At 43.6% G+C, this 25287-nt stretch overlaps 1 protein-coding gene across 1 annotated transcript in view; it reads right to left on the bottom strand.

Moving 5' to 3' along the window:
• Positions 1-5499: 5499 nt before the first annotated feature.
• Positions 5500-25287, bottom strand: part of CACNA2D3 (calcium voltage-gated channel auxiliary subunit alpha2delta 3) — a 1058385-nt gene continuing 1038597 nt past the window's right edge. Inside the window, exons 36-38 of the mRNA XM_004368627.2 lie at positions 8261-8373; positions 7986-8068; positions 5500-5938 (exon numbers count right to left, since the gene is read on the bottom strand). Coding sequence (XP_004368684.1) covers positions 5846-5938; positions 7986-8068; positions 8261-8373 — 289 coding nt within the window. The 3' untranslated portion in view covers positions 5500-5845. The remainder of the gene's footprint in view (positions 5939-7985; positions 8069-8260; positions 8374-25287) is intronic.

Below are 25287 nucleotides of genomic sequence, written 5' to 3'. Positions count from 1 at the left end.
CAAAGGCATTCGACTGTGTGGATCATAACAAATCATGGATAACACTGTGAAGAATGGGAATTCCAGAACATTTAATTGTGCTCATGAGGAAGCCGTACACAGATCAAGAGGCAGTTGTTTGAACAAGAGGATACTGTGTGGTTTAAAGTCAGGAAAGGTGTGCGTCAGGGTTGTTTGCTTTCACCATACCTATTCAGTCTATGCTGAACAAATAATCCGAGAAGCTGGACTATATGAGGAAGAACAGGTCATCAGAATTGGAGGAAGACTCATGAACAACCTGTGGTATGCAGATGACACAACCTTGCTCGCTGAAAGCAAAGAGGACTCGAAGCAATTAGTGATGAAGACGGAAGACCGCAGCCTTCAGTATGGATTACACCTCAACATAAAAAAAACAGAGATCCTCACAAGTGGACCAATAAACACCATCACGATAAATGGAGAAAAGATTGACGTTGTTAAGCATTTCACTTTACTTGGATACGCAATTAATATCCATGGAAGCAGCCGTCAGAAAATCAAACGATGCATAGCATTGGGCAAATCTGCTGCAAAAGACCTCTTAAAATGTTAAAAAGCAAAGATGTCTCCTTGAAGACTAAGGTGCACATCACCCAAGCCACGATATTTTCAGTCACCTCATACGCATTCAAAAGCTGGACGATGAATAAGGAAGACCAAAGAAGAATTGATGCCTTTGAATTATGGTGTTGGCAAAGAATACTGAATATACCATGGACTGCCAAAAGAACGAACCTATCTGACTTGAAAGAAGTACAAGCAGAATGCTCCTTAGAAGCAAGGATGGCGAGACTATGTCTCACATACTTTGGACATGTTATCAGGAGGGATCGGTCCCTGGAGAAGAGCATCATGCTTGGTAAAGTAGAGGGTCAGCGAAAAAGAAGAAGACCCTCAACAAGATGGATTGACACAGTGGCTGCAACAGTGGGCTCAATTATAACAATGATTGTGAGGATGGCACGGGACCAGGCAGTATTTCGTTCTGTTGTACATAAGGTCACTATGAGTTGGAACTGACTCGACAGCACCTAATAACAACAACAATGCAGTAATAATACTAGTAAAAATAATAGTATTTTATGCTCTGCCTTTACATGTTATTTTAGTAATAGTATATACACTGTCCTATATTCTCTCGACGCAGTCTATATGAGTAACAGTATTTCCATCCAGCTGAACCGCTCAATACTAAATATAATGCTGTCTAGAGATTTATGTGATACCTCACGCACTCAGGTGACTTCTCTCTTTGAAATATGTGTCAGGAGAGCAGGAACGATGGCCCAAGCTTTAAGGAGAGTGAAAACCGAGACCAAACCAAACCCTTTGCTATCAAGTTGATTCCGACTCCTGGCGACCCCATGTGTTACAGAGGAGAATTGTTTCATAGGGTTTTCTTGGCTATAATCTTTACAGAAGCAGATTGTCAGGCCTTTCTTCCATGGCGCTGCTAGGTGGTTTCAAACCACCAACCTGTAGGGTTAGTAGTTGAGCACAAACCATTTGTGCCACCCAGGGACCCCAAAGAGGTGAGAAAGGTTTGAACTATTTGCGGGGTAGAGTGGGATATAAGCTGACTCAGGAAAAGAGTACCTTTCTGGACTGGGCTGATGAGCGAGTTGAGATCAATGACTGAGTGGTTATGGGGTGCCCACTGGTCTGCCCAGGTGTGCTCAGCAGCCTAGGTAACGTGAGAATGCAGTTGTGGAGCATGGAGTCTAAACAACTAGCTGTGGGGAGAACTGGAGACAAGGCATTGCTGATGGGCAGAAGAAACTGGCTTTGGGGTGGCAGAGGGGACAGGAATAGCAGCAGTAGTTAGTTAGGAGGACAGAAGGCAAGCTTGTATTGGAGAGTAGGAGTGGAAGCCAAGCAATTACAGTGATGATAGTAAGGTCAGTGGGTAGGAACTTGTTGAGAGGTAGCAGTAAAAGGTCATTGATGATCCATTCATTCATTCATGTATTCATTAAGTACAGTTGATCCTCATTATTTGCAGATTCTGTATTCGTGAATGTGTCTATTTGCTAACTTTTATTTGCAGCCCCAAAATCAATATGCACAGAGCCGTCATTTGTGCAGTGTGGCAAAAAATTCCAGTTGTCCGATGTACCCATTCCCAGCCGAGGTTTAGTGAGGCGACATGTTGCCTTTTTGTTTCCGTCTCATACTGTAAACAAGTGTCCTTTTTGTTACGTATTTAGTGCCTTTTTTTTCATTTTTGTGCTTTTTGTTGGTGATGTCACTGTTTAAAACGGCCCCGCGTGTAGTGCTGAAGTGCTGTCTGGCATTCCTAACCACAAGGAGGCTGTGGTGTACCTTCTGAGAAAATACGTGTGATACAGAGGCTTCATTCAGGTGTGAGTTACGCTGCTGGCAATGAGTTCAGTGTTAATGAATCTGTAGTGTGTACTAAACACGGTGTCTTTAAACAGAAACACATAAAACAAGGTTACGTACTGATCGGCTGATAAGAATGTTGTGACCAGAAGCTTGCAGGAACCTAACCCAGAATTCCCCCTTGGAGCAATGGTTCAGTATTTGCTAATTTAATGTTTGTGGCAACCTTTTAGAACACGTTCTTGTTGTTAGGTGCTGTTGAGTCTATTTCAACCCATAGCGACCTCATCTGACAGTAGAACTGCCCCATGGGATTTTCTTGGCTGTTATCTTTATGGGTGTAGATCGCTTAGGGTGGAGCCGCTGGGTGGGGTCAAACCACCAACCTTTCTGTTAGCAGCTGTGTGTTTAACCATTACGTCATCAGGGCTCCTTTTCTAGAACATAACTACCATGAATAACAAGGACTAACTGCATTTGATTGGCTAAGTGCCCCAACCTTAGAGACAAATTGTGTCCAAATCCCAGCTCTGACACTTGCCAGCTATGTGACCTTGGGAAAGTTACTTTGCCTCTCTGTGCCTCCTTTTCTTCATCTATAAAGAAGTGGAGACAGTGATCACATCTGCTCTGTAGTTTGTTGTGAGGATCCCTTGAGTTCGTTAAACAATTAAGGGCCTTTCAAATAGTGCCAGACACAGAGTGGGCTCTGAGCAAACATTAGCTTCTAGGTTTGTTACTGTTGGTGTTGGTACTTTTATTATATGTCAGGCAAGGTCCTAAAAGCTGTAGATAAAGTCAGAAACCATATCAGAGAAGTCCTTGCCCTCAAGGAGCTCCAATGCAATAGGAGAAACTGGAAATAAAATTGTTTCTGATACTGATGATACAAGGGAAAAATGAAACCAGGGTCATGGGACTGCTGGAGGGAGGCTGCTTGTACCAGGGTGTCTCTGTGGAAGGGACACTTGAGCTGAGTCCTGAAGGATAAGAAGGAGCAGCCACATGAAGACCGGGGTCAGGGGCCTTCCAGGCAGTGGGAGCAGGAAGAACGGAAGTCCTGAGAAGGAAGCATGCCTGGCATTTTCAGACAGACAAGTGGAGTGTGGTGAAAGAGAGGCACACGCTGCGGCAAGTAAGGGAGGCAGAGCCCAGAGCCCCGACGCTGTAGGGCCCTCCAAGTTGGTGATCCTCAGACTTGGCTTCACATTAAGATCACCTAGGGGGTTTACAAAGAAATACTGATGCCTGGGTCCCACCTCTAGAGAGTCGTCTGTTTTAATTGGTCTGGGGTTCAGCCAGGCCATCAGGATTTGTGAAATCTCCCTAGGGGATTTTCACACACACACACACACACACACACACACTCACACACACACACTCACACACACACACACTCACACACACTCACACACACACTCACACACACACTCATTGGAGAACCATGAGGGTGGACGACAGTGAGGGATCTGGATGTCATGCTAATCGTGTGGGGAAGGGGTGTCAGAACAATTGGCTCTGGCTGCTCCGCGGAGCCTGGACTGTGGAGCAGGGGTGACTCAGTGTAGAGGAGGAGAGGCCCCCGAGAGGGGGCTGTGGCTTGAAGAGGAGCAGGGAGAAGTAGTGGTGGTTTGGTGTTGGGAAAGCAGAGCTCATGGGACTTGCTGCGTGATGGACTGAGCGTAGAAGCATGACTGACAGGAGTGGCTCGAAGGCTCTTGGTTTGTAAAGCTGGGTCTCCACTCAGTGGGAACGAAAACGTTTGACTGACGGAGGTGATTCAAGGGTTCCACTTTGAACAAATGAAAAATTAGAGGAAATGATTCCTTGTCTAAATGGCTAAAAGGAATAGTTGGTTGAGGCTATTGAAAGAACAGACTCTGAGGCGGTGGGTAGTCGTTTACATGAACGCGATGCTTGACAGACAGCAGCACCAAGTCACTCTGCTAGCTGCATGTCACAATGACGCGATAAAAACGATGCCACCCACTGTTTAGAACTGTGTATATTTGTATTGCTCAGTATTTTTATTAAATAATTACGCGCATTGTAACATATATTTGACCTATTGTTGCTAGTTCTTTAGAATTATAATTGCTTAGGACAGTGTAATGCATTTCGATATTTTTATAAGTAACATATGAATTCATTTGTTTACTTAGCCCATTGAGTGCAGAGAAGTGAACAGTACCAAAATGGTCATCACAATAATTCTAGTCCTATGGTTGTTAAAAGAAGTTTGACGGTTTAGCACGCTGTAGCATTATTACACTGCTAGTCTGTGACGGGCGCCAGAGGCATAGTAACGACGTAGAGAAGTATAACAATGTAGTACAAGTGTTATTATTCCTATAAATACTAGAGGAGTCATTTTAGTATAAAAATCAGTGTTTCTAAAATAGTGGCAGGATAATGGGGCCTTTTATTAAAAAAAAAAAAAAATGTTTAAATAATGGCATTTTCCAGATGACTTTTAGATGTCTGTCCTACAAAGTAAGGCAGTCTCTACTCTATTTAGACATGGAAATTATTCTCCTTTATTTGGTAACCATGATCCAATGGAATCTGTTTTCTTTGGTTCAGGATCCAGTGTTTTAGGAATGCTTACACATCTGGGTAGTTTCACATCTTGTAATATTTGAGATCTAATTTCATTTTTTGCTTATGGGGAAAGCCAGCAGCCAAACGCTCAAGCAATAAGCTTGAGAATTATTCTTAATCATTCTTCTTTTCCTCCTTCGAATCTTCTCAGAGTGAATTCCTAGGATTTATCACTTCTTTATTTCTAGTCCCAAATAGTTTAACAACACTTGAAGATTATGGAAGCTTGTGTTGTTCTCATCCAAATTATGATTTCTATTGAAGTTTGGTTCAACATAATTCAGGAGTCTAGGAAATAAGCTCTTCCCATGTAGATGATAGTTTGAGTGAGTATACCTCTGTAAATATTTTTAGAACTGAGAGTGGAACATCTAAACAGTTGTTAAATATGTGTCTAGAATCTGCATGAGAACAAAGGCTCTGCCAATAACCATCCTTTACCACCTTCTGGAATGGTAGCTTCCCCCCCACCCCCGCCCCACACAGACACAATTTTTAGTCTGCATTCTTAGGCATAAGATGATAATTAAACTCAAACAAGGAGGTTATAATTTGAATATACTTTATTTAAAAAGTACACAGTTTTAAATTGGTTTCAATGGGTTCCAAGCAGAAGGGACACTGCCTACCACTTGCAGTCCCGTTTCTGATAAGAGGAGATGATTATCATGTGGCAAACTCACATTTGCATGACTGACTGGCAAAGTAAAAAGATAACTTTTTCTCATCACCATATCTCTAAGAGTTTCTATCACGCACAGTTTGAAATCATGAGATGCTGATGGTTGGCCTATATTGCATGTGTCCTATGTTGCACCATATTTTGGGTCACAGTTTCTCCATGATTTAGCATGCCAAGAGAACAACTCAGTCAGTGTCACCTTGAGAACAGCATCCAAAGCAGAGGGAGGAGAAGAAGGACCCGCTGGGCCTGGAGACTCCGTGCACCCCCACACTCCCTTGCATTCTCCTGTGGAGGAAGGCAGAGGGCGGTTAGAGCAGAGATGGGTTCCCGGATGCCTTAAACTTACTTTCCAAGGCATATTGATCCCCTAGGCCTCCCCAGCCTCTCCCAGGTAGGACCAAAGCACTTTGGGATCTAGAGAATGCAGGGAAATAGATTTGGTTTAAGTAAGTTTCCTCAAGTTGGAGATGAGAAGCTATGATTTTAGTTGTCAGTGCATAAGATATTTGAAATCACTCTTTGTATACCATTATATAGAACACTCAAAAGGGAAAGCGCTGTTGGTAAGAGAGGCCTTTTTTGATTGTATTATAAAAGCAAACTCTTAGACTTCTCCTTTACCCCTGTCAGTCAGAATATAAGGAAAAGAATAGGTAAGGGGCCTGATTATTTCAGAGACTTGGCTGTGGAAGGTTTTGTGTAGGTCTTCCTTCCTCGTTTTTATTCACTAACCGATGGGCTATTTCTCCATCTTAATTATTCTAGCTCTGTTTTATTTAGCTATTTTCTTATTCTTATTGATGGCCATCCATTTTCCATCTGTTCGTTACTGCTACGAAGAGTGTTGAATGCAGGTCCTTACCCATCAGTGAGTCTCTCCCCGGCCAGTCCCCATGGTAAAGATGCGCAGCAGTGAGACTGCTGAGCTCAAGGGTATTTTCTGTAACTGGACAGTTCATCATTACCTGTATTTCCTGATCACCAGTGATGTCTATTTTTCATGTCCTTGGTATATGCTTCTATGAGGTTGTTTGACTTTTTAAAAGAGCTCTTTATTATTTGACTTACTTACATTTTTTTCAAATCTTATATTTGGCTTTCTTTAGGTTATCTTTCTCCATAGAAAAGTATAGTTTTTAATACAGTCAAATAGGTCTGTTTTACTTCCTAAACTTTTTAGTCTTGGACAGGAGGGTCTCTCCAAGTCCCTAGACTTTCTTAGGAGACTTATTTTACCATTTAAGTGTTTAATGTATATTCGTCCCCTCTGAAATGAACCACAAAATTTCTATTCTGTTGCACTGAACTCATCTTACCAGTTATATAAACTGAAAAACGGTTGATTTTTGTATGTTTATCGGTTATCCAGTTACCTAAGTAAGTGAATTTATCTTATTAATTTTAGTAGTTTTTAACTCTAGTAACTTCATTTATCGAAGTATGTAGTTCATGGTTTTATCTGAAGTGATTTTTGTGATGTGGGCTATTGTTTCTATTTGCGTTTTAGGTCGACTTTTTTTAATCAAGAATTTTTCATCAAGAATTATCATTGAATTTTATCAAAGGCCTTTTCAGCATTAATGCGTAGAATATGTTGCTGCTGAACCATCCTTTAAAATTTCAAGTTCTCATTGGCACTATACTGACTTTAACATTTTTTCGAGGGCTTGGGTAGTTAAGCAACAGTGAAATTATTTGCTCTTTAAAGGTGACATGTTCAGGAGTGGATAGCATCCCAATGTCCCTATAGTAATTGGTCTAGGCAAGCTTTCCATTTTAGGGGGAAGGTGTAGTTCAAAGCTGGGTTCTAAATATTTTGTCTATAGCATTGAAGGTGGTCTCTCAGGATTCACCTCATCTGTGGTAAAATCACTTCTCTTAACACTAAGCGTAATTTTCCTCAGACCATCACTTGAGGTATAAAGGCAATACATTTATAGTTGTGACTTGGTGTGGTTAGGGAACTCAGAGACTTACAATTCCACTGTAATAAACTATGCTTCTTAATCTGCTATTCATACTGCCACTTTTTGCTTTAGGCTGTAAAACTAAGTAAATCAAGAGGACCAGAGCCACATTGTTTGTAATAATGTGAAGTGATAAAATTATATCTGTAATGGGGAAGACGGTAAAGAGGTCTAAAAAAATATGTATCAGTATAATAGCAAAAAACCTAACTAATGTAGAGGGCCATTAGCCTTCCTGTATATTCTTGCTTGGTTTGCCTGAAAGGGACTGCTTTCTCATGAGTAAATTTTGAAGCTGTAGTTCTTAGCTCTTTGTGAGCTTCTCATTGCAAATCTGATGAGAAATAAGAACAGTTCCAACTTACCTCCGGATGAAAGCCATGACAAGATTCTGGACGTCTTCGGATCTTCTGGGCCTTTAACCGTTCACACTTAAGGGATTCATTATGTTGACCGTAGTTAAGGCACACTTCCAAAAATGAGGGTCAAAACTTGGCAATGAACTCCCTTAACAACTTCTCTCTAACAATGGAAAGATATAATGCCTCCCTCTCTTAACATTCCTCCCCCAGGTCTCCTTACTCTTGAACCCCCTTACCAGCTTCAGCAGTAGTGACTGGACCTATGCCCAAAAGGATATACCTGATTTCAATGGGCGCCATGGTGATGGGGGCCACGGACTCGCAGAGGCAGCTGCTGTCCACCACCACCATGAAGAGATTGCTGCTGGGGATCTGCTGGATGACAAAGGACCTGTTGGAACAAGAGGCAGCAAGACAGTGAGTTGTCATTTCCTATCCCTCAAGCAAAGGGTTATGAGAGAAACGTTCCCTCCAGGTGGTGACTGCTTTGCTACTCAAGTTGCCTCTTTATGTGGTATGTGGCTCTTCACGCACAAATCCCAAGGTGCACAAAAAAACTAAATAGCTTATAACCTATATCTGTGGCCATACTCAGCGCATAAAACTCCTCTTGGAAAGACTGGAGTTTTACATGTAGAAAACAGAGGAATCAGAGTTGCCTAACTATAACCTCAGTTTCCAAGGCCTAAGGGGTTAGGCTTTTCCAAGCCGAACTTCCTTCTCTCAGGACCTCAGCATTGTCCCAGGTTTCATCTGATTTTCCTCTAGGTGGAGTTTGCTTTCCTTCTTACCTCAAGCACAGACTCGAGTTATGTCATGCTGATGAGAAAAGAGGTAGTGAGCTTTCTGGACCCTTCTCTGTACCACACTGCACACAATGTGTGCCTATAATAGAGCTACAGTGTTTCTGAACGAAATTAATGCTAGTCTTTTAAAAGGACCCAATCTTCTCATATTCTAAGAAAGATCTCTTGGTTCTAAGGCTTTAAAGCCGCTCTAATCTTCTGGATTCACCCTTCTAGCCTATCTGCAATAAGCTTGATGACACCTCCTTCTCCCATTGCCCAGTAGAGTGAAATGACAAGGTAGCACCGCTGTCAAAATTCCCCTTTAACCAGAAACACTATTGACTGTTCGGAGGAACAATGACAGATCAAAATCCCAGATTCTTCCAGAGACAACGTAGTAACAAAATGATTAGCCCTAAGCTTAAAACTCCTGTCAGTCATGTGACTTTCCATATTTCATTAAATTCAGTTGAGTCACACGAAGTGGACTTTAGGCAAACAAAATGGCTAATTAATTTCTCTGTAAGGTTCAGCTTTCCTTCACCAAATTTGTTCTGTTCTCTAGAGCGTATCAGAATGGTTTACTAAAAATCAAGCAACGTGGAAGAATCCTGCTTTGTGGAAAATCGTAAAGACAGGAAAACAATTCCCGTTTTTCCTACCTGTTACCACCTCCTATGTTAAAGTATCCAAGAATGCCTCTGAGCCTGCAACTCAGCTGGCTTCCTTCCTACAGATGCCCAATGCCTATTCATCTAACAAACACTTCACAATTATGCTCATTTTCCTCATCCATAGCAGCTAATAGGACATTCCACTGCTCTGCTTCCTAAATGCCTGAATCATGAGACCTTGCCATCTCTAATCACTACGCACACCTGCTCTCTGCCCTGCCCACCCTACTCTAAAACCACACCTGGTGGAAAAAAAATACTGAACCCTGCTAATAATTGCCTCACTAAAACTTTTTTACAATCTCTGCTTTAAACCCAGCTCCTTTCTCATTTATGCAAGGACGCTGTGCTAGCATTTGGCCTCTTTGTAATGGATTATACCCATCAGCATAAAAATAATAGTCTATCTGCAATAGCTCTCTCATCAGAGAACCAGTGACTTCCATGTTGGAAGCAGGTTAACAGAGTCTCAAAAGGGCAAAACCAAGATTACACAATTCTGTGAAGAATGTCTGACTAGAATATCAAGCTGAATGAATGAATCTACGAGATGTAGTGATTAACAGAGAAAAAAAATGAACAATAAGAAACAGACGATCCAAAGGGAGAGACTGTTTCCCAGATTGAAGAAGAAAACCCCCAGTCTTTAAGTTGAAAGGGTCCTTCAAGCATTAGTGAAGCTTCAGATTATCAATGATAAGACGAATCCTAAAAGCCCTCTGGAAACAAATTACTACATCGAAAGGAATAAGAGTGACATCAACTGCTCAGTAGGAGAAATGAAGATGAAGAAAACAGTAAGTAAAAGTATGTTGGGATCCAGCGGAAAATAGATTCTAAGTAAGTAACTGTAGACATTGATAGAAAATTGTTTTAAAGCTTAAGACTAATTGTTGGAAAGAGAAAAACAAAAACCTTCTTAATCCAAGATAGCATGATAAATTTAAAACACAAAAAATGGCCAGTCTAAGCATATTATTATTGCCAATTACAATAGATGTGAAGTGGTTAGATGCACATATTAAAAAGAGGCTCTTTTAACATGGGTTTACAAAAATACCAGCACTGTTCTTCCTTTGCAACAGACACCCCTAAACAGAATGACATGCAATGAAGGAACCAGGTATACCAGCAAAATCCTGACAACAAAGAAAGTAATATTACCATAAAAACATTCAAAGTGAAAAATTATTAAAATGTAATAAAGAAAAAGCTCATTCTGAAAAAAAGGAACCTTGATGCACCTCCCGATCACAGAGGACGGACTGATGAAAGCATGATCGATTAAAATGTGCAACAAAAATTCCTCGTAGCTCCACAATATAGACTCAAATATTTTCAAACCAACACACAAAAAAAACTGTAACAACACATTCCAAAGAGCAGAAAGCATCAATTACATGTTGTTCTATAAAATACAATTAGAAATTAGAGTAAAACCTGTGAAAGCTGGGACCTGTGTAAGGTGGAAACCTTTCGGAGAAGGAAAACTCAATTCTTTTCCGTTAGTTTGATAGAGAGCAATAGAAAAGTGGTAAGCTGCACCCTGTCAAAGACCCGGAAAAACAAGGTAGTCTCGTTGAGTTATAGTTCTCACAGGTTTCCCTGTAATAGCATACAGATACGAACAGTGCCAATTAGAAATAAAACACCCATTGAAGTAATCCTTGAGAACAACTCAGACTCTAATATATGCAGTATGACCTTAAATACTTTTATTAGCAAGAACTAAGTTTGCAAAGAAATGTAAGTTTTTCAAATCGAAACTGGAAAACACGCCTGCATGTATGTCCTATACTTGGTTTTCCCTCTGGTACAATGGCTTGGATATCCATGCCCCTAACCAAAGCCTACAGCCCTGGTGGGGCAGCGGTTAAGAACTCAGCTGCTAACCAAAAGGTCAGCAGTTCAAATCCACCAGCTGCTCCTTGGAAACCCTATGGAGCTTCTCTACTCCATCCTATTGGGTCGCTATGAAGCGGAATCAACTCGATGGCAACAGGTTTATTCAAAGCCCACCTCTCAGTTCTCTGCCAGGATGTGACTGATGGAAGAGAGTGAGCATTGCACAGTCTCCTTCCTCTCCTTGCCATTCCCTTCAGTTTATAAAGATGCTGTCATATCTCCCTTCTCAAGAAAAACAAAATGTCTCTTGACCTTACTTCCAGCGACAGCCCGTTCCTTTGTTCTCTCTTACGGTACAACTCCTGAAAAGAACTGTTCACCATCTCTCGCTCTCCTTCTCTCAGGAATCTGCTCCCGTAAGGCTGAATTGGTCTTCGTCAAGGTCACCAATGACTTCTTCACCACTTTCCTTTTTACTTCCTTACTGTCTACCCCTCAAAAATAGGCTGATTTCCATGGGAGCAGGGATGCATCTGTTCTGCCTGCCATCATCCCCAGCACCTAGAGTTATGTCTGGGTCACAGCAGATTCTCCATACGTATTTGTTAAATCAGTGACAGAAGGAATTTATAAAGATAAAGTCGAATAGAAATGTGAAGAAAACCAAACCAACAGAATCAAAATCTGGTTAAAAAACAATACCACCAATCAACTACTTTTGGCACTACTAAAAAGAAGTGACAATATAGCACTGAAACCCACAAGAAATGGAGACGTCTTAAATATTTTAAGTGACTATTATGTATAACACTGCAAATAATTTGAGAAGTTGAAATATGAAAATTGTGTTTATAGATAAGCCAGGTAAACCAACTGGCAAACTATTACAATTAAAAAAAAAACAAACAAACTCAGCAAGCAGACCGCTTACATAATCAGCATATAAAAACCACAGCATTGCCACAGCATTTCCTAGACATTGCCAATCACTAATGAAGACAATGTCAATGAAATGACTGACAGTATCAATAGCTGCTATAAAGTGCTTAAGAATAAATCTAGTAAAGACATGCCTTGATGAAGACAATAAAAAGGACCTGAAAACTGGAGAAAATTCCAACGGTTATGGAAGGGAAAATTCGTATTTTTAAGATGTCATCTCTCCCTTAAGTAATCTATTAATTCGAAGCAATCTCAATCAAATTTCCAGTAGGTTTTCTGATGGCGTTTGAAGCGCTGATTCCAAGATTGATTCAGAAGAGTAAATATAAAGAATAGTCTGGATACAGCTCTATAAAAAGGGAAGGGAGGGCGCTTGCCCTACCCAGTATCCATGAGACAGTTCACAGATGGACGACTGATATAGAAGAGAGCTACCAGAAGGAAAGAAACAGAGAACAGAAAAACAACAGAAGCAACAAAAGCAGAAGCTGGTTCTTTGAAAAGATCAATAAAATCAACACACCTTAAATCAGAAGTGAAAATGGGGACATTACAGAAATAAAAAGGGTCAAAAGAGACTACTATGATAAGAGACTACTATGAACAATAAGAGACTACTATGATAAGAGACTACTATGATAAGAGACTACTATGATAAGAGACTACTATGAACAACTGCGAAGCAAACAACAAATCAGCTAACATAGGACATGGATACATTCCTAGAAACACACAGCCTAAAACGACTCAAGACGAAACAGAAAATCTCCCAGACTCACAATACGTGAAGAGAGCCAATCAAAAAACTCCCCGTCACAACAACAACAAAAAAGTCCCGAACTAAATGGCTTCAGTGGGGAATTCAACAAAACATTTATAGAAGAAATGGCTGCAATCCTTCTAAAACTTTTCTAAAAGATAGAAAAGAAGGAACACGTCCTAACTCTTTCTATGAGGCCAGCATTACCCTAGCACCAAAGACACCACAGGAAAACTACAAATATCCCTTATGAATATAGGTATAAAAATCCTCAACAAAATACTAGCAAACCAAATCCAACCATTTAAAAAGGATACTATACCATGATCAAGTGTAATTTTTCCCAGGAACGCAGTGGTGGTTAACATTAGACAAGTAATCGATATAATACATCACATTAATAGAATAAAGGAAAAGAACCACATGATCATGTCAGTTGCTGCAGAAAAGGTATTTGACAAAAATCTAACACCTTTTCACGATGATAAAAACTCTCAACAAGATAGGAACAGAAGGGAAATTTCATCGATATGATAATGGACATTTATGAAAAACCCACAGCTAACATCATACTCAATGTAGAAAGACTGAGAGCTTCCCCTTAAGATCAGAAACAAGACAACGATGCCCACTCTTACCACTGCTATTTGAAAAATTGTACTGGAGGTCCTAGCCAAATCAGGAAATAAAAGGTACCTGAATCATGAAAGAAGTGCAGCTACCCCTGTTTGCAGATGGCAAAATGCTATACACAGAAAATCGCAAAGAATCCACAAAAACGCTCCTAGAGATAGAGATAACAAATGAATTCAGCACAGTGGCAGGATACAAGGCCAACGCACAAAAATCAGTTGGGTTTCTGTACACCAGCAATGAGCACTCTAAAAAGGAAATTAAGAAAATTCCATTCACAATAGCATTGAAAAGAATAAAATACCTAGGAAAAAACTTTTAACCAGGGAGGTGAAAGACTTGAATACTGAAAACTATACACGACTGCTGAAAAAAACTAAGTCATTTCTAAATAAATGGAAGGACATCCATGTGTATGGATTGGAAGACTTAATATTGCTAAGGTGTCAGTATAACCCAAAATTATCTGCAGAGTCAACATAATCCATATCAAAATGCCAACAGCCTTCTTTGCACAAAAGCCAATCCTACAGTGAATATGGAATGGCAAGAGGCCGTAACTAACCAAAGCAATCTTGAAGAACAAAGTAGGAAGATTTCCTGATTTCACAACATACTATAAAGGTATGGCGATTAAAAGTCTGGTACTGGTAAAAGGACAGATATACAGACCAATGGAACAGAACTGAGAGTCCAGAAATAAACTCATACATATATGGTCCACTGATTTTGGACAAGGACGCCAAGTCCGTTCAGTGGGGAGGGAAGAGTCTCTTCAGTAAGTGGTGCTGGGACAACTGCATGTCCGCATGGAAAGGAATGAAGTTGGGCCGGGCCAATATACCACATACAAAAATTCAAAATGGATTAAAAACATAAAAGTACTTGAATCAGACATAAGGGTAATGTTTTGGGACCTAGTTTTCCACGATGGATTCTTAGATATGACAAACCAAAGTCAGAAGCAACAGAAAACCAAATAGATAAATTGGACTTTGAAATTAACAACTTTTGTGCATCAAAAGACTTTATCAACAGAGTACTGTATGATCCCACTGATGAAATATCTGGAATAAACACATGCATAGAGACCAAAGTGTTATTAGTGGTTACCAAGTGTGGGCAGGAGCAGGAGTTGAGGGTGATGAAAAAAATTGGAAATGGATAGTGGTGACGTTTGCACAACATGGGAACATTATTCATGTCACTCAGTTACATATGTAAAAAATGGTGGAAATAGCAAATGTTATAATTTACCACACTAAAATAAAAACAAAAGGGTCAAGCTCATTAATACTTAAAAACAAAACACAAACTCGTTGCCCTCAAGTCAATTCCAACTCATAGTGACCCTATAAGACAGAGTAGAACTTAAGACAGAGTAGAACTGCCCCATAGGGTTTCCGAGGAGCAGCTGGTGGGTTCGAACTGCTGAGCTTTTGGTTAGCAGCCAAGCTCCTAACCGTTGTGCCACCAGGGCTCCCACAGGGCTCCCGTTAATAATTAGGGAAATGTAAATTAAAATAAAATGTAAATAATGAAATGCACTTTTCGCTACCAGATGCGCAAAAATCAAAATCTGTGATATCAACAAATGAGGGTGAAAGTATTGAGGAATGAATACTGTTGTACGCTGCCGGTAGGAGAGTGAACTCACACAGCCGCTATAGAGGACAATGGTTATTACCACAACGGAAATCATTTAGATCCTGTTATTAGTAGTTTTACTCCTCATTAACTCCACGAAGAAACTCTTGTTCAGGAGCCCAAAAAACAATGTAGAAGGATGCCCTTGGGAGCATTGTTCATTGAAAGGGGGAAAAAATGGAACCCACTTGAAAGCTCACCAGTAGGGGAATGATTAAATAAGCAACTACATCCACTCTATGGTCTACTTGGTGCCAGGTGAAAGGTGGAAGGGACCGCTATTTGCTGGCATGAAAAGAATCCAAGACATAGTAAGTAAGTGGGAAAATAATGTTGCAAAACTATAGAGAGAGTATGAATATTTAACCCTTTCATGACCCAATGATTTTCTTCTTTGAACGTTTTGTTGATACCATGTGTTTTCAGCCACGGAAGGCATGCTGAATCAAGGAGTCTTTCTACATTTTTGTGATGGAATATGGATTTCGATACACATTATGTGAGGCAGATCTGAGGTTCCAATCCGGAGCTGCAAGCCTCCAGAGCCCACACTCGTTGCGGCTGTGTACCAGAGGCAGCAGACTTTCTGTTTTTGGTTAGCATTGTCTTGTCTTGTATTGGAATTATGAGTGCTCAAGCGCCTTGAGGGCAGACCCTGCGTGATCACTCGACGTGGGTGCTTAATGATAACAAATTCAAGACAGCACTGTTTAACGTATTCACCCTCCTGGCTCCCCCAATGTGCTCAATAAACCCCCACAGCAACCGTCCCCTCTTTCTTTCCCAGGTCGTAGGAGATGAAAAGCTGTGTGTGCAGCTACGCTGCAGCAGAGGAAAACAACTCCTTGCAGAGGATTTGCCATCGGAAAGATTAACTGCTTTTCCATATTTTAAGACTTACTGTCTGCTTATTAACATGGTGCTTTGGAGGGCTCTGGGCAATGTTAGCTGTACATTTCTGTGAACAACATGTATTTATGGCCCAGGGTGCAGGGTTGAACTTCATAAAACACACCTCCATCCAGCTGGGCCCAGCAGCCGGGCTGACGTCACCGCACCACAGGCTCTGTGGCCGGGTGGGTTTGCCTGGGAGCCAAATGTGGCGCGGAGGGAACTGTCTCCACAGAGAATCCCAGCAGTCATTTGTAAGCAGAGATAGGTCAAAACGTGTGAAATAAATTAGGTCCTCCAGGGAAGGAGAATCGGAAAAAGGGAAGAAATTCTGATGTGTCCATCACTGGCACTGAAATAAGCCAGTCCTCCTTCCCCATTCACTGCAGACTGAGAAAGGAGCAGAGGAAAAGCGATTATGTGATTTCAAGACCACCTCCCCTCACACTGGCCGCCCGCTGTCTTCTGAGAGGGGCTGTGCTGAGCAAATGAAGAACGCAGTCAGGCTGTTCCCCTAATCCCTGCCCTGAACAAACACACGTTATGGGAGGCACTGTGGGGAAGATTCCCCGGGGCCCTAGGGATTGCACATTTGGAGAACTCTGTTGGCTTGCCTTTCACTAAATGGGGACAGGATTGTGGCTTGATAACGAATTGCACAGGATAGAATTTAAAACCATTTGAACCTAGGAGTGAAGTCTTTTTACCTTCTATAGATCTTCCGGGAAAGTGAAAAAAGAACGTAAAAGATGATGAGTAGACAGGGGACTTTTTTGAATTTGGCACTGATCCTGCTCTATATTGTACTCCTCCAGCTGGGGGAGGTATCTGACTGTAGATCTCCAATGGGGTCCTTTCTCCTTGGGGCTGGAAGATACCTTCTGCGTCTTCAACACGCTGAGTTGGCCTGTAAGCTGTTGTTAGCAAACGTTCAGGGACTATTTAAATGCAGCCTAGAAATGCAACACTGAGGATGTGTTCCAGCCTAACTCTGCAGCCATGCCATTGCATGACTTGGCGAGGTGAGAGGGGCAACCAGCACCCCCTCACGCTCGGCCCAGATGAGGTGAACGAATCAATGGTACCACCTCACCTGCTCACCCCCCCCAGGAAGTGCCAGGCCCGGGGAATTTCAAGAGTTCAAGGGTGAATCATTTCAGAATGCCAAGGTGCATGCAATTCTAAACTATTGAAACTGTTTCAGAGCACAGGGAGAACAGGGAGTATTTCACATTCCTTCTATGAAAGATACTGATTGATAGAAAACCTGACCAAGTTTACACAAAACCAGAAAGCTATGGAATAGTGTCTCTTTATGAACGTTGATAAAAAGATCTGAACTGAAATGAAAAGCAGTAAGTGGACTTCAGTGGGACAATGAAAATGATGTAATATAGCAAAATAGCAAACCCCGGTGAGGATTAGCCTAGGAATGCAAATAACCAGGCTCACTGAATTGCCTTGGATTAACAGGAATAGAAACATGAAAACAATTGTGTGTTGGTTTGTTTTTTTAAGTCTCTTCAACTCTACTACGTTGAATTCCTCCTTTCTCACTTCTAAATATCTTGTACAGAATGCATAACTAACTTTCTGACTCCTTTAACCAAACCAAACCCATTGCCGTTGAGTTGAGTCACAACTCATAGCAGCCCTAGTGGACAAAGCAGAACTGCCCCATAGGGTTTCCAAGGCTGTACATCTTTATGGAGGCAGACTGCCATATCTTTCTTTCTTCTGCGGAGCGGCTGGTGGGTTCAAACTGCTGACCTTTCAAAATGTGCAGCAAAGTGCTTTAACCACTGCAGGGCTCCTTTCTGACTAGGTTAATAAAATGAGTCAAGTCTAGTTTAATCTAATTAATTTCATGCCTATTCTGAAGCTCTCCACTGTCCTGTCTCCAAGCTTCTGGTTTCTTCAGCAGTTTGGAAAGACGCAGGCAATTCCTACTCACAGGCCGCGGGACTGTTCTCCCACCACAGCTTGTGTTCTTGCTAACAGCGATTGGTCTTTGGTGCCCTGGGTATGGCCCAGCATCCCAGTGCTGGCTCTCCTGCCAGGTTACCTTGGACTCTTTAGAGGACCCGGACCTCTCCCAGCCTGACCTCCTGTGCAGCTCCACCATCAGCAGTTATTCCACAGCCTCTTGGTCCTGGAGCTGACCTCACCTGGAGAGCAGCCCTCTTGGCTGGGGTTTAAGCAAGGTGGCGCTGGAGACCAGCTGTCTTCTATGCGGTTCATCTAACCGCTGGGAAACACTGCCTCTGCCTGGCTCAGCCACTGGCTACCCCAGGCCTGCCCCTTCTCCAAGCCTTGCCCTCTCCCTCCGGTTCTCTTTCCCCTGTTCAGCAAGGCACTCTCAGCATTCAACCACTGCCGGCCTTCCCTTCTCGCAGGCACCCCCAAATATAGGAGAGGAGCCTCTTGGGGTGTTCCCCCATGCCCCATCGGGCTTCCAGCAGGAAGAAGCATGCCCTGGGGGGAAACACCTCCCATGAACACTGACGCTCTTGTCAGGCCCCTTACCGGTCTGCACACGGTGCGCTGGAACGTAGCTCAGTTTGTCCATCCCCCAAATAAGCTCGGGGTGAGGGGCTTTCCAACTTGTCATGGATTGAATTATGGCCCCCCAAAAAATGTATCAATTTGGCTGGGCCATGATTCCCAGAATTGTGTGGTTGGCCTCCCTTTTGTGATGGTAATTTTATGTTAAAGAGGATTCCTGTGGGATTGTAACATCACCCTTACCCAGGTCACATCCCTGATCCAATGTAAAGGGAGTTTCCCTGGGGTGTGACCTGCACCACCTTTTATCTCTCAAGAGATAAAAGGAAAGGGAAGCAAGCAGAGAGTCGGGGACCTCATACCATCAAGAAAGCAGGGCCGGGAGCAGAGCGTGTCCTTTGGACCGGGGTCCCTGCACAGAAAAGCTCCTAGTCTGGGGGAACACTGAAGAGAAGAAGGCCGACAGAGAAAAAGCCTTTCCCTGGAGCTGACGCCCTGAGTTTGGACTTTCAGCCTACTTAAACTGTGAGGAAACAAACTTCTCCTCGTTAAAACCATCCACTTGCGGTGTTTCTGTTATAGCAGCACTAGATGACTAAGACACGGCTCTACCTTAGTGCCAGATAAATGACTGTTCTCTTTAGAACCTGTGGTACTTAGCGTCTCTATGTCCTCACCTAAATCTGGGACTACGAGGAAAGCCCCACTCAACATCCCGTCTTACCCCCCAGTAAGTCAGTCTGTTATTGTAAGCTATCCTACAAGTAGTTGGAAAAGAGCCAATACCACATGATCCGTTCAGTTTAAGTGCCTATAAGAACTTTAACAAAAAAATAACATCCCAGAAAAAAAAAAAAATTAAAAAAAAATATATAAATAAGGTGCTTGCTTGAAAACCAAAGTCAGCATTATGCTTCAGGATAAAACCCACAGAGCATTAGAGCTGGAAGATGAAGAGGCTCACTCTCTCCTCTCATTTGCCAGTTTTCTGAAAGTACCAGCGTCTGCAGTTGTTAAACTAGAGAAAGGCAGTGTTACGGATTGAATGTGTCCCCCCAACAGGTATGTGAAAGTTCTCAGCCCTGTGCCTGTAAACATGACCCTGTCCGGAAATGGGTTTTCTTTTCTTTTGTTAATGAGGACATACTGGGGCAGGGTGGGCCCTAAACCTCATCACTTCTGAAGGGGGTTTTCTGAAAAGAGCAGAATAGGCACAGACGCATAAACCAGGGGAAGACAGCAGCACAGGAGGATCATCCCTCTACAAGCAAAGGAACGCCAAGGCCTGCTGGCAGACACCAGAAACTAGAAGAGAAGCCTGCAGAAGGCATCGACAACAGAGGAGACCCTGATTTGGACTCAAACTGTGAGAAAATAAATTCTCGTTCTTTCAAGCCACCCACTGTGGGTTTTTTGGTTGTTACCGCAGCACTAGGTAACTAAAAAAAAGGATGATTACATGTTGGGAGAAAGAAAAGTACTCCCCACTGCCTAAAACTTGCCCCTGCTCCCCAGCAATCCCAATTCCTTCCCCCATTTCCCTCAATGGTACACAAGCCAGAGGGCTTGAAGTCATTCTCAATGCTCTCCTCTCTGAACATCACCATGCTTTGATACACGGTCTCCTTCCAAAAAAAAACAAACCCATTGCCATCGAGTCAATTCCGACTCACAGGGACCCTAAAGGACACAGCAGAACTGCCCCGTAGGGTTTCCAAGGAGTGACTGGTGGATTTGAACTGCTGACCTTTTGGTTAGCAGCCGAGCTCTTAACCACTGCACCCCTCTCCAATCCATCCTTCCGCCTCCAGCGCCAGGGCCAGCTTCATGGGCAGCTGCTCAGGAACCTATGCTCAGAGGGCTGCACACTGGGGTTCGCTGCTTGGCAGGCAGGGCCGTCTTAGAATTCTTAATTTTGTCTTTGGATTTGTGTTTCGTGAGAGAAATCCCTGACACAGTGCAGCATGCACCAGAGGCTTGGAGCCTTAGCGCACGTGCGATCCCACCTCCCCAGGAGGGGTTCTCCACTGCCTGCCCCCTTTCCCTGCCCAGCAACCACAGCCCACTCGGCCCCAGACAGGAACCTGGGAGCAGGCATGAGGAAGGGATGGCAGTGGCCGGCAGCAGCACTGAGCGTTCAGCTGGTGGCTCAGCAGAAGCCAGCCTCTCCCCCAGCCCCAATCCAGGTACCCAGCACATCCTGGCACGAAGGTTGCAACCGTTGGGGGTCACCTGTTCTTTCTCCACGGGTGGACACATGGGAGACTGAGTTCCTCACCCCTAGCCAGGATATGGTGCTACAGCCCAGAGGCTGGCAGGAGGGGGAACCCAGCAGCCAGTAGGCCATGCACCCATCTGACTGAGCAGCAGGACCTTGGGGTGCCGTGAGGGCCTTTATTTAGCCAGTGACTATCCGTGTGGCCAAGGGAGCATGACATTAAAGAAGAGCCAATACAACATACGACAGGGCGAGAGAGAGAGAGATGGCGAGAGGAGGGACAGAGTACAGTTCTAGTACCTTTCACTGCACCTTTTTCCAGATTTTTGAACAAGAGGCCCCACGCTTTCATTTTGCTCTAGGCTCTGCAGGTAGAACAGCCGCTCTGCCCTCCTTACAGCAGCTGGCCTGCCTTGGTCCATTTCCATTCTTGAGGTGCTGTGGTCCTTCCGAAGTGCGAGGCTGATCATTCTACCCCCTTCTGTGCCTTGCAGCTTTCCAGGCCCCTATCGCCTGGTAGTCTGCACTCTGGTGCTGCAGACAGGCACTTCACTACCCACCTGGCTCTCTCTCCAGCCTCATGTGTTCACCTGTCCCAGCCCCTAAGCCACCTTCCTTCACAACATCCAGGCATGCTGACCTTGAACAAGCCCTTGAATGCACCACGCTGCTCCCTCAGTGCTGAGACACAGCTGGAGCTGTCTTTCTCAGCGTTGGCTGCACAGTGGCATCACTCGGGGAACATTTTGTTTTGTTTTTTCTCCCAATGCCTAGGCCACACCTAAGAAAATTATATTAGAATCCCTGGGGGAAAGACCAACCAAAAAAAATCAAACCAGTTGCCATCGAGTTAATCCCGACTCATGGTTCAGAGTAGAACTGTGCTCCATAGCGTTTTTAATGGCTGTGAACTGCAGAAATAGATTGCCAGGACTTTCTTCCAAGGTGCCTCTGGGTGGATTTGAGCCACCCAGTTTTGGTTAGTAGCCAAACACTTAACCGTTTGTACCACCCAGGGACTCCTGGGAGAAGTACCAAGGCATCCCAATGTTTTTTTAAGCTCCTCAAGCGGTTCCAGTGATGTACTGCCAAGGCTGAAACCTATTGTGCTCACAAATGACGTAGGGATCTTGTTGAAATGTAGATTCTGTTCACTGGGTCTAGGATTCTGCCTTGCTTACCTGATCCCAGGTAATGGATGAGGTCCAGGATGCTACCTTGCTTACCTGAACCCAGGTAATGCTGATGCTGCTGGTTCAGGGATCACACTTTACTGAGTAGAAAGGCTGCGTGTTATAGCCGCCTCCTCCCATACCTTTGGAGAACCCTAATTCAATTCTGAAAGATGTATTAAATGTTACTTTCTCCATGAGGAGCCCTGGTAGCACAGTGGTTAAGAGCTTGGTTGCTGACCAAAAGGTCGGCAGTTTGAATCTCCCAGCCACTCCTTGGAAACCCTACGGGGCAGTTCTACTCTGTCCTATAGGTTTGCTATGAGTTGGAATCGAGTCAACAGCAATGGGTTTAGTTTTTGGTTTATCTCCATGAAGCCCCCCCCCCCCAGAGGGTAGCTGTCTTCCCCCATTCTCCACGACATGTTGTAGATACTTTTATCGCCCATTTACAACACACACACTTCCGTGCGCACATCCATTTTACCACCCCTGCACCACCACAGCGGAAACGGCTGGAAGGACAGACACCAGCACTGTAGGGTCCCTTTGGGATGGTCTGGAAACCGTAAGCCATGGAGAATGTAGAAAAGTCCTCTTTCGGTAACTCAGAGGAACACATCAAAGAGCTATCCTGCAGAGCAGCTAAAAACAAGGTTCCACAAGAGGCCCCTGTGGGTGTCAGATGGGAAGACAGGCCACACACATTAAGCAGCCGTGGACAAAACAAAGACGGAAACAAACATTAGTTTCCAATATCAGTCCAACTGCAAAGTCAGTCAGGAGGGAGGGGACTGGCCATCAAGCTGCTGCTCTCCTTTGGTCCTCTTGATTTTACGGTTGGAGGCAGTGGGGTGTAGTTTAATCAACAACATAATGGGTGACACAGTGGGTAAGCCAGCTAGCGTCTGCAGAGGTCCATCTCACGGGGCCCGGCATCCGGGGGGTCCGTCCCACGGGGCCCGGCGTCCGGGGGGTCCGTCGCACGGGGCCCGGCGTCCGGGGGGTCCGTCGCACGGGGCCCGGCGTCCGGGGGGTCCGTCCCATGGGGCCCGGCGTCCAGGCAGCTTGTGGTTTTTGCGTCTCAGTTCTCTACAGGCTAAGCTGTCCAACTGCAGGACACTAGACAGACAGATGGCTATTTTGTTTGTAATTCGGGCGACTTTGTCTCCTATTATGCTTCTCAGAGCAAGGCACAGGCCTTTGTTTTCGTTTTCTACATACCAGCTCAGAACTAAAGCTTACTGCATAACAAAGGAAAAAAGAGTGACTAAAAATATAATTCCAAGTAGCACAAGTGTCTTTGGCAAATAAGTAGTAGCGAACATAGTACAAAGTGGAAGCAGCCCAGAATTTGCGTTTCTTCTCACAACTCTGGTCCACTTCAAGGTCCAAACCATCTCTGCTTCGGATTATTTCTGCAAAAGAGGGCCCTGCTCAACCCTCCATAGCAGTTCCTTTTTTGATATCCCATCATCTTCCTTGTTTTGGTACCAAAATTCCTCCTCTTTATTCAGGAATCCACCTTCCCTCCAGGTACCCTAAGTGCTTCTGAGGAGCTAGCCCTATAGCCAGGCATGGGGCTTGGCCTCAGCTGATGATTGGTGAAATTCTTTCCCCTGGAGAAAGCAACTGGTTCAGAGATGGGCATTGGATCTGGGTCATTCCAACCAGATTGAAACCCAGAACTCTTAGATTGACTCCCAACACGGAAGAAAGAAGCCTTCGGCCTCAGGAGCCACTGGTACCATCCTGCACCCATAAATGGAAATGCCTGCTGGGAAATGCATAGAGAAAAAATGCACAGGTCTTGGCCCTAACTTTTAAGAAACTAGATTAAGCCTTACCTGAAGCCTGCATCTCAACTTCTCGTTTTACTGTTTGTTTAAACCTGCCGAGTTGAGCCTTCTGTTATTTATAAACCAAAGGATACTAGGGGATACGCTCAGGTTCCTGGTGATTGATGATAGTTGTTGTCACATTGCCTGATCACAATGCAGCTGGAAAATTTAGGTTTTAGGGTGCTGAGACAGAGCAACCATCTACCCACCTGGAGCCCACTCCTACCAGGTATACCTGATGGCCTTCCCAGAGCCAGACCTGCGCAGGCCTCTCTTGTTCCATTTCACTAGCGTGGGAAATGCACTGTGTTTTCACAGTTAAGTGCTGAGATTAAATGGGACCAGCATATTGTCTTTGTTATACTTATTTATTCAAAATTGTATACAATGGCCATATTATGGCATTCCATTTGCGACTCAGTGATGGGGAGAGCACACAAAAAGCCCCGGAATGATGCTTTGTCTGTGGGGCCCAGTGTCCCGCGGTGGTATTTATTATGTTGCTGGCAGAATGAGTCAATAAGAACCATAATAATGACTTCCACTCATCTTCAGCCCCACCGAGGATTTGTCAAGATTTATGGTGCCGACCCAGAGCTTGAAAACAATGTGGCAGGAAGTTCTTTGGCATTGTCAGCCCAAGGCAGGTGGCAAGGAATGGTATTTTGTGTCTGAAATATGGAGGAGAGAGCCCCACAGAATGAAAAGCAAGAGGGACCCAGTTTTCTTTTCTTAACACAGAGGAAGGGAATTTCAAAAGAGCTGACAACAAAGGATATTTTCAAAACTTGCCTATTATTTTAGCTTCCCAAAGTTCCTATTTTTTTGTACTAGGGTCTTCCGTAAATCCTCTTAATTATGACATGAGCCATTTTCTTCTAATCCCTTAAGAAGAGTAAGGAATTTGTTAAATATTTTCCCTGGAACTATTAGTGTCTTTTTATAAATAATGGGAACAGCAGTTAACATTTCTGAAGTGTCTGCCTCGTGCCAAGCACTTTTCTCGGCAGTACCCATCTAATCCTCACACCAGTTTAAAGAAATATCATTATCTCCATTTTACGGATGAAAACACTGAAGCTCTGAGAAGTTAAACAACTTTTTTCCAAATTCTAAAAACCATCAAGTATCAAAGTATCAAGACTCTACAAAACCCGGCCTGTCTGACTCGCAGCCTGGGGTCTTAATCATTACACTCGATGATAACTAATCACACTCATGATCACCGCTGCCATTGTCACTGCCTCCACCATCGCCTCTGCCACCAACACGGCCACCAACACCATCATCACCACCATCACTGTCATCAACACCTACCCCTCACAGAGCACTTACCATGTGCCAGGAACTCTGTGAAGGTCTTTTACTTACAACATCCCTATGAAGAAG

The sequence above is a fragment of the Trichechus manatus genome, unplaced genomic scaffold (assembly GCF_000243295.1).
Source record: "Trichechus manatus latirostris isolate Lorelei unplaced genomic scaffold, TriManLat1.0 scaffold00001, whole genome shotgun sequence".
NCBI lineage: Eukaryota > Metazoa > Chordata > Mammalia > Sirenia > Trichechidae > Trichechus > Trichechus manatus.
The sequence above is the reverse complement of the archived record's forward strand: the minus strand, read 5'-3'. Positions and strand labels throughout refer to the sequence as shown.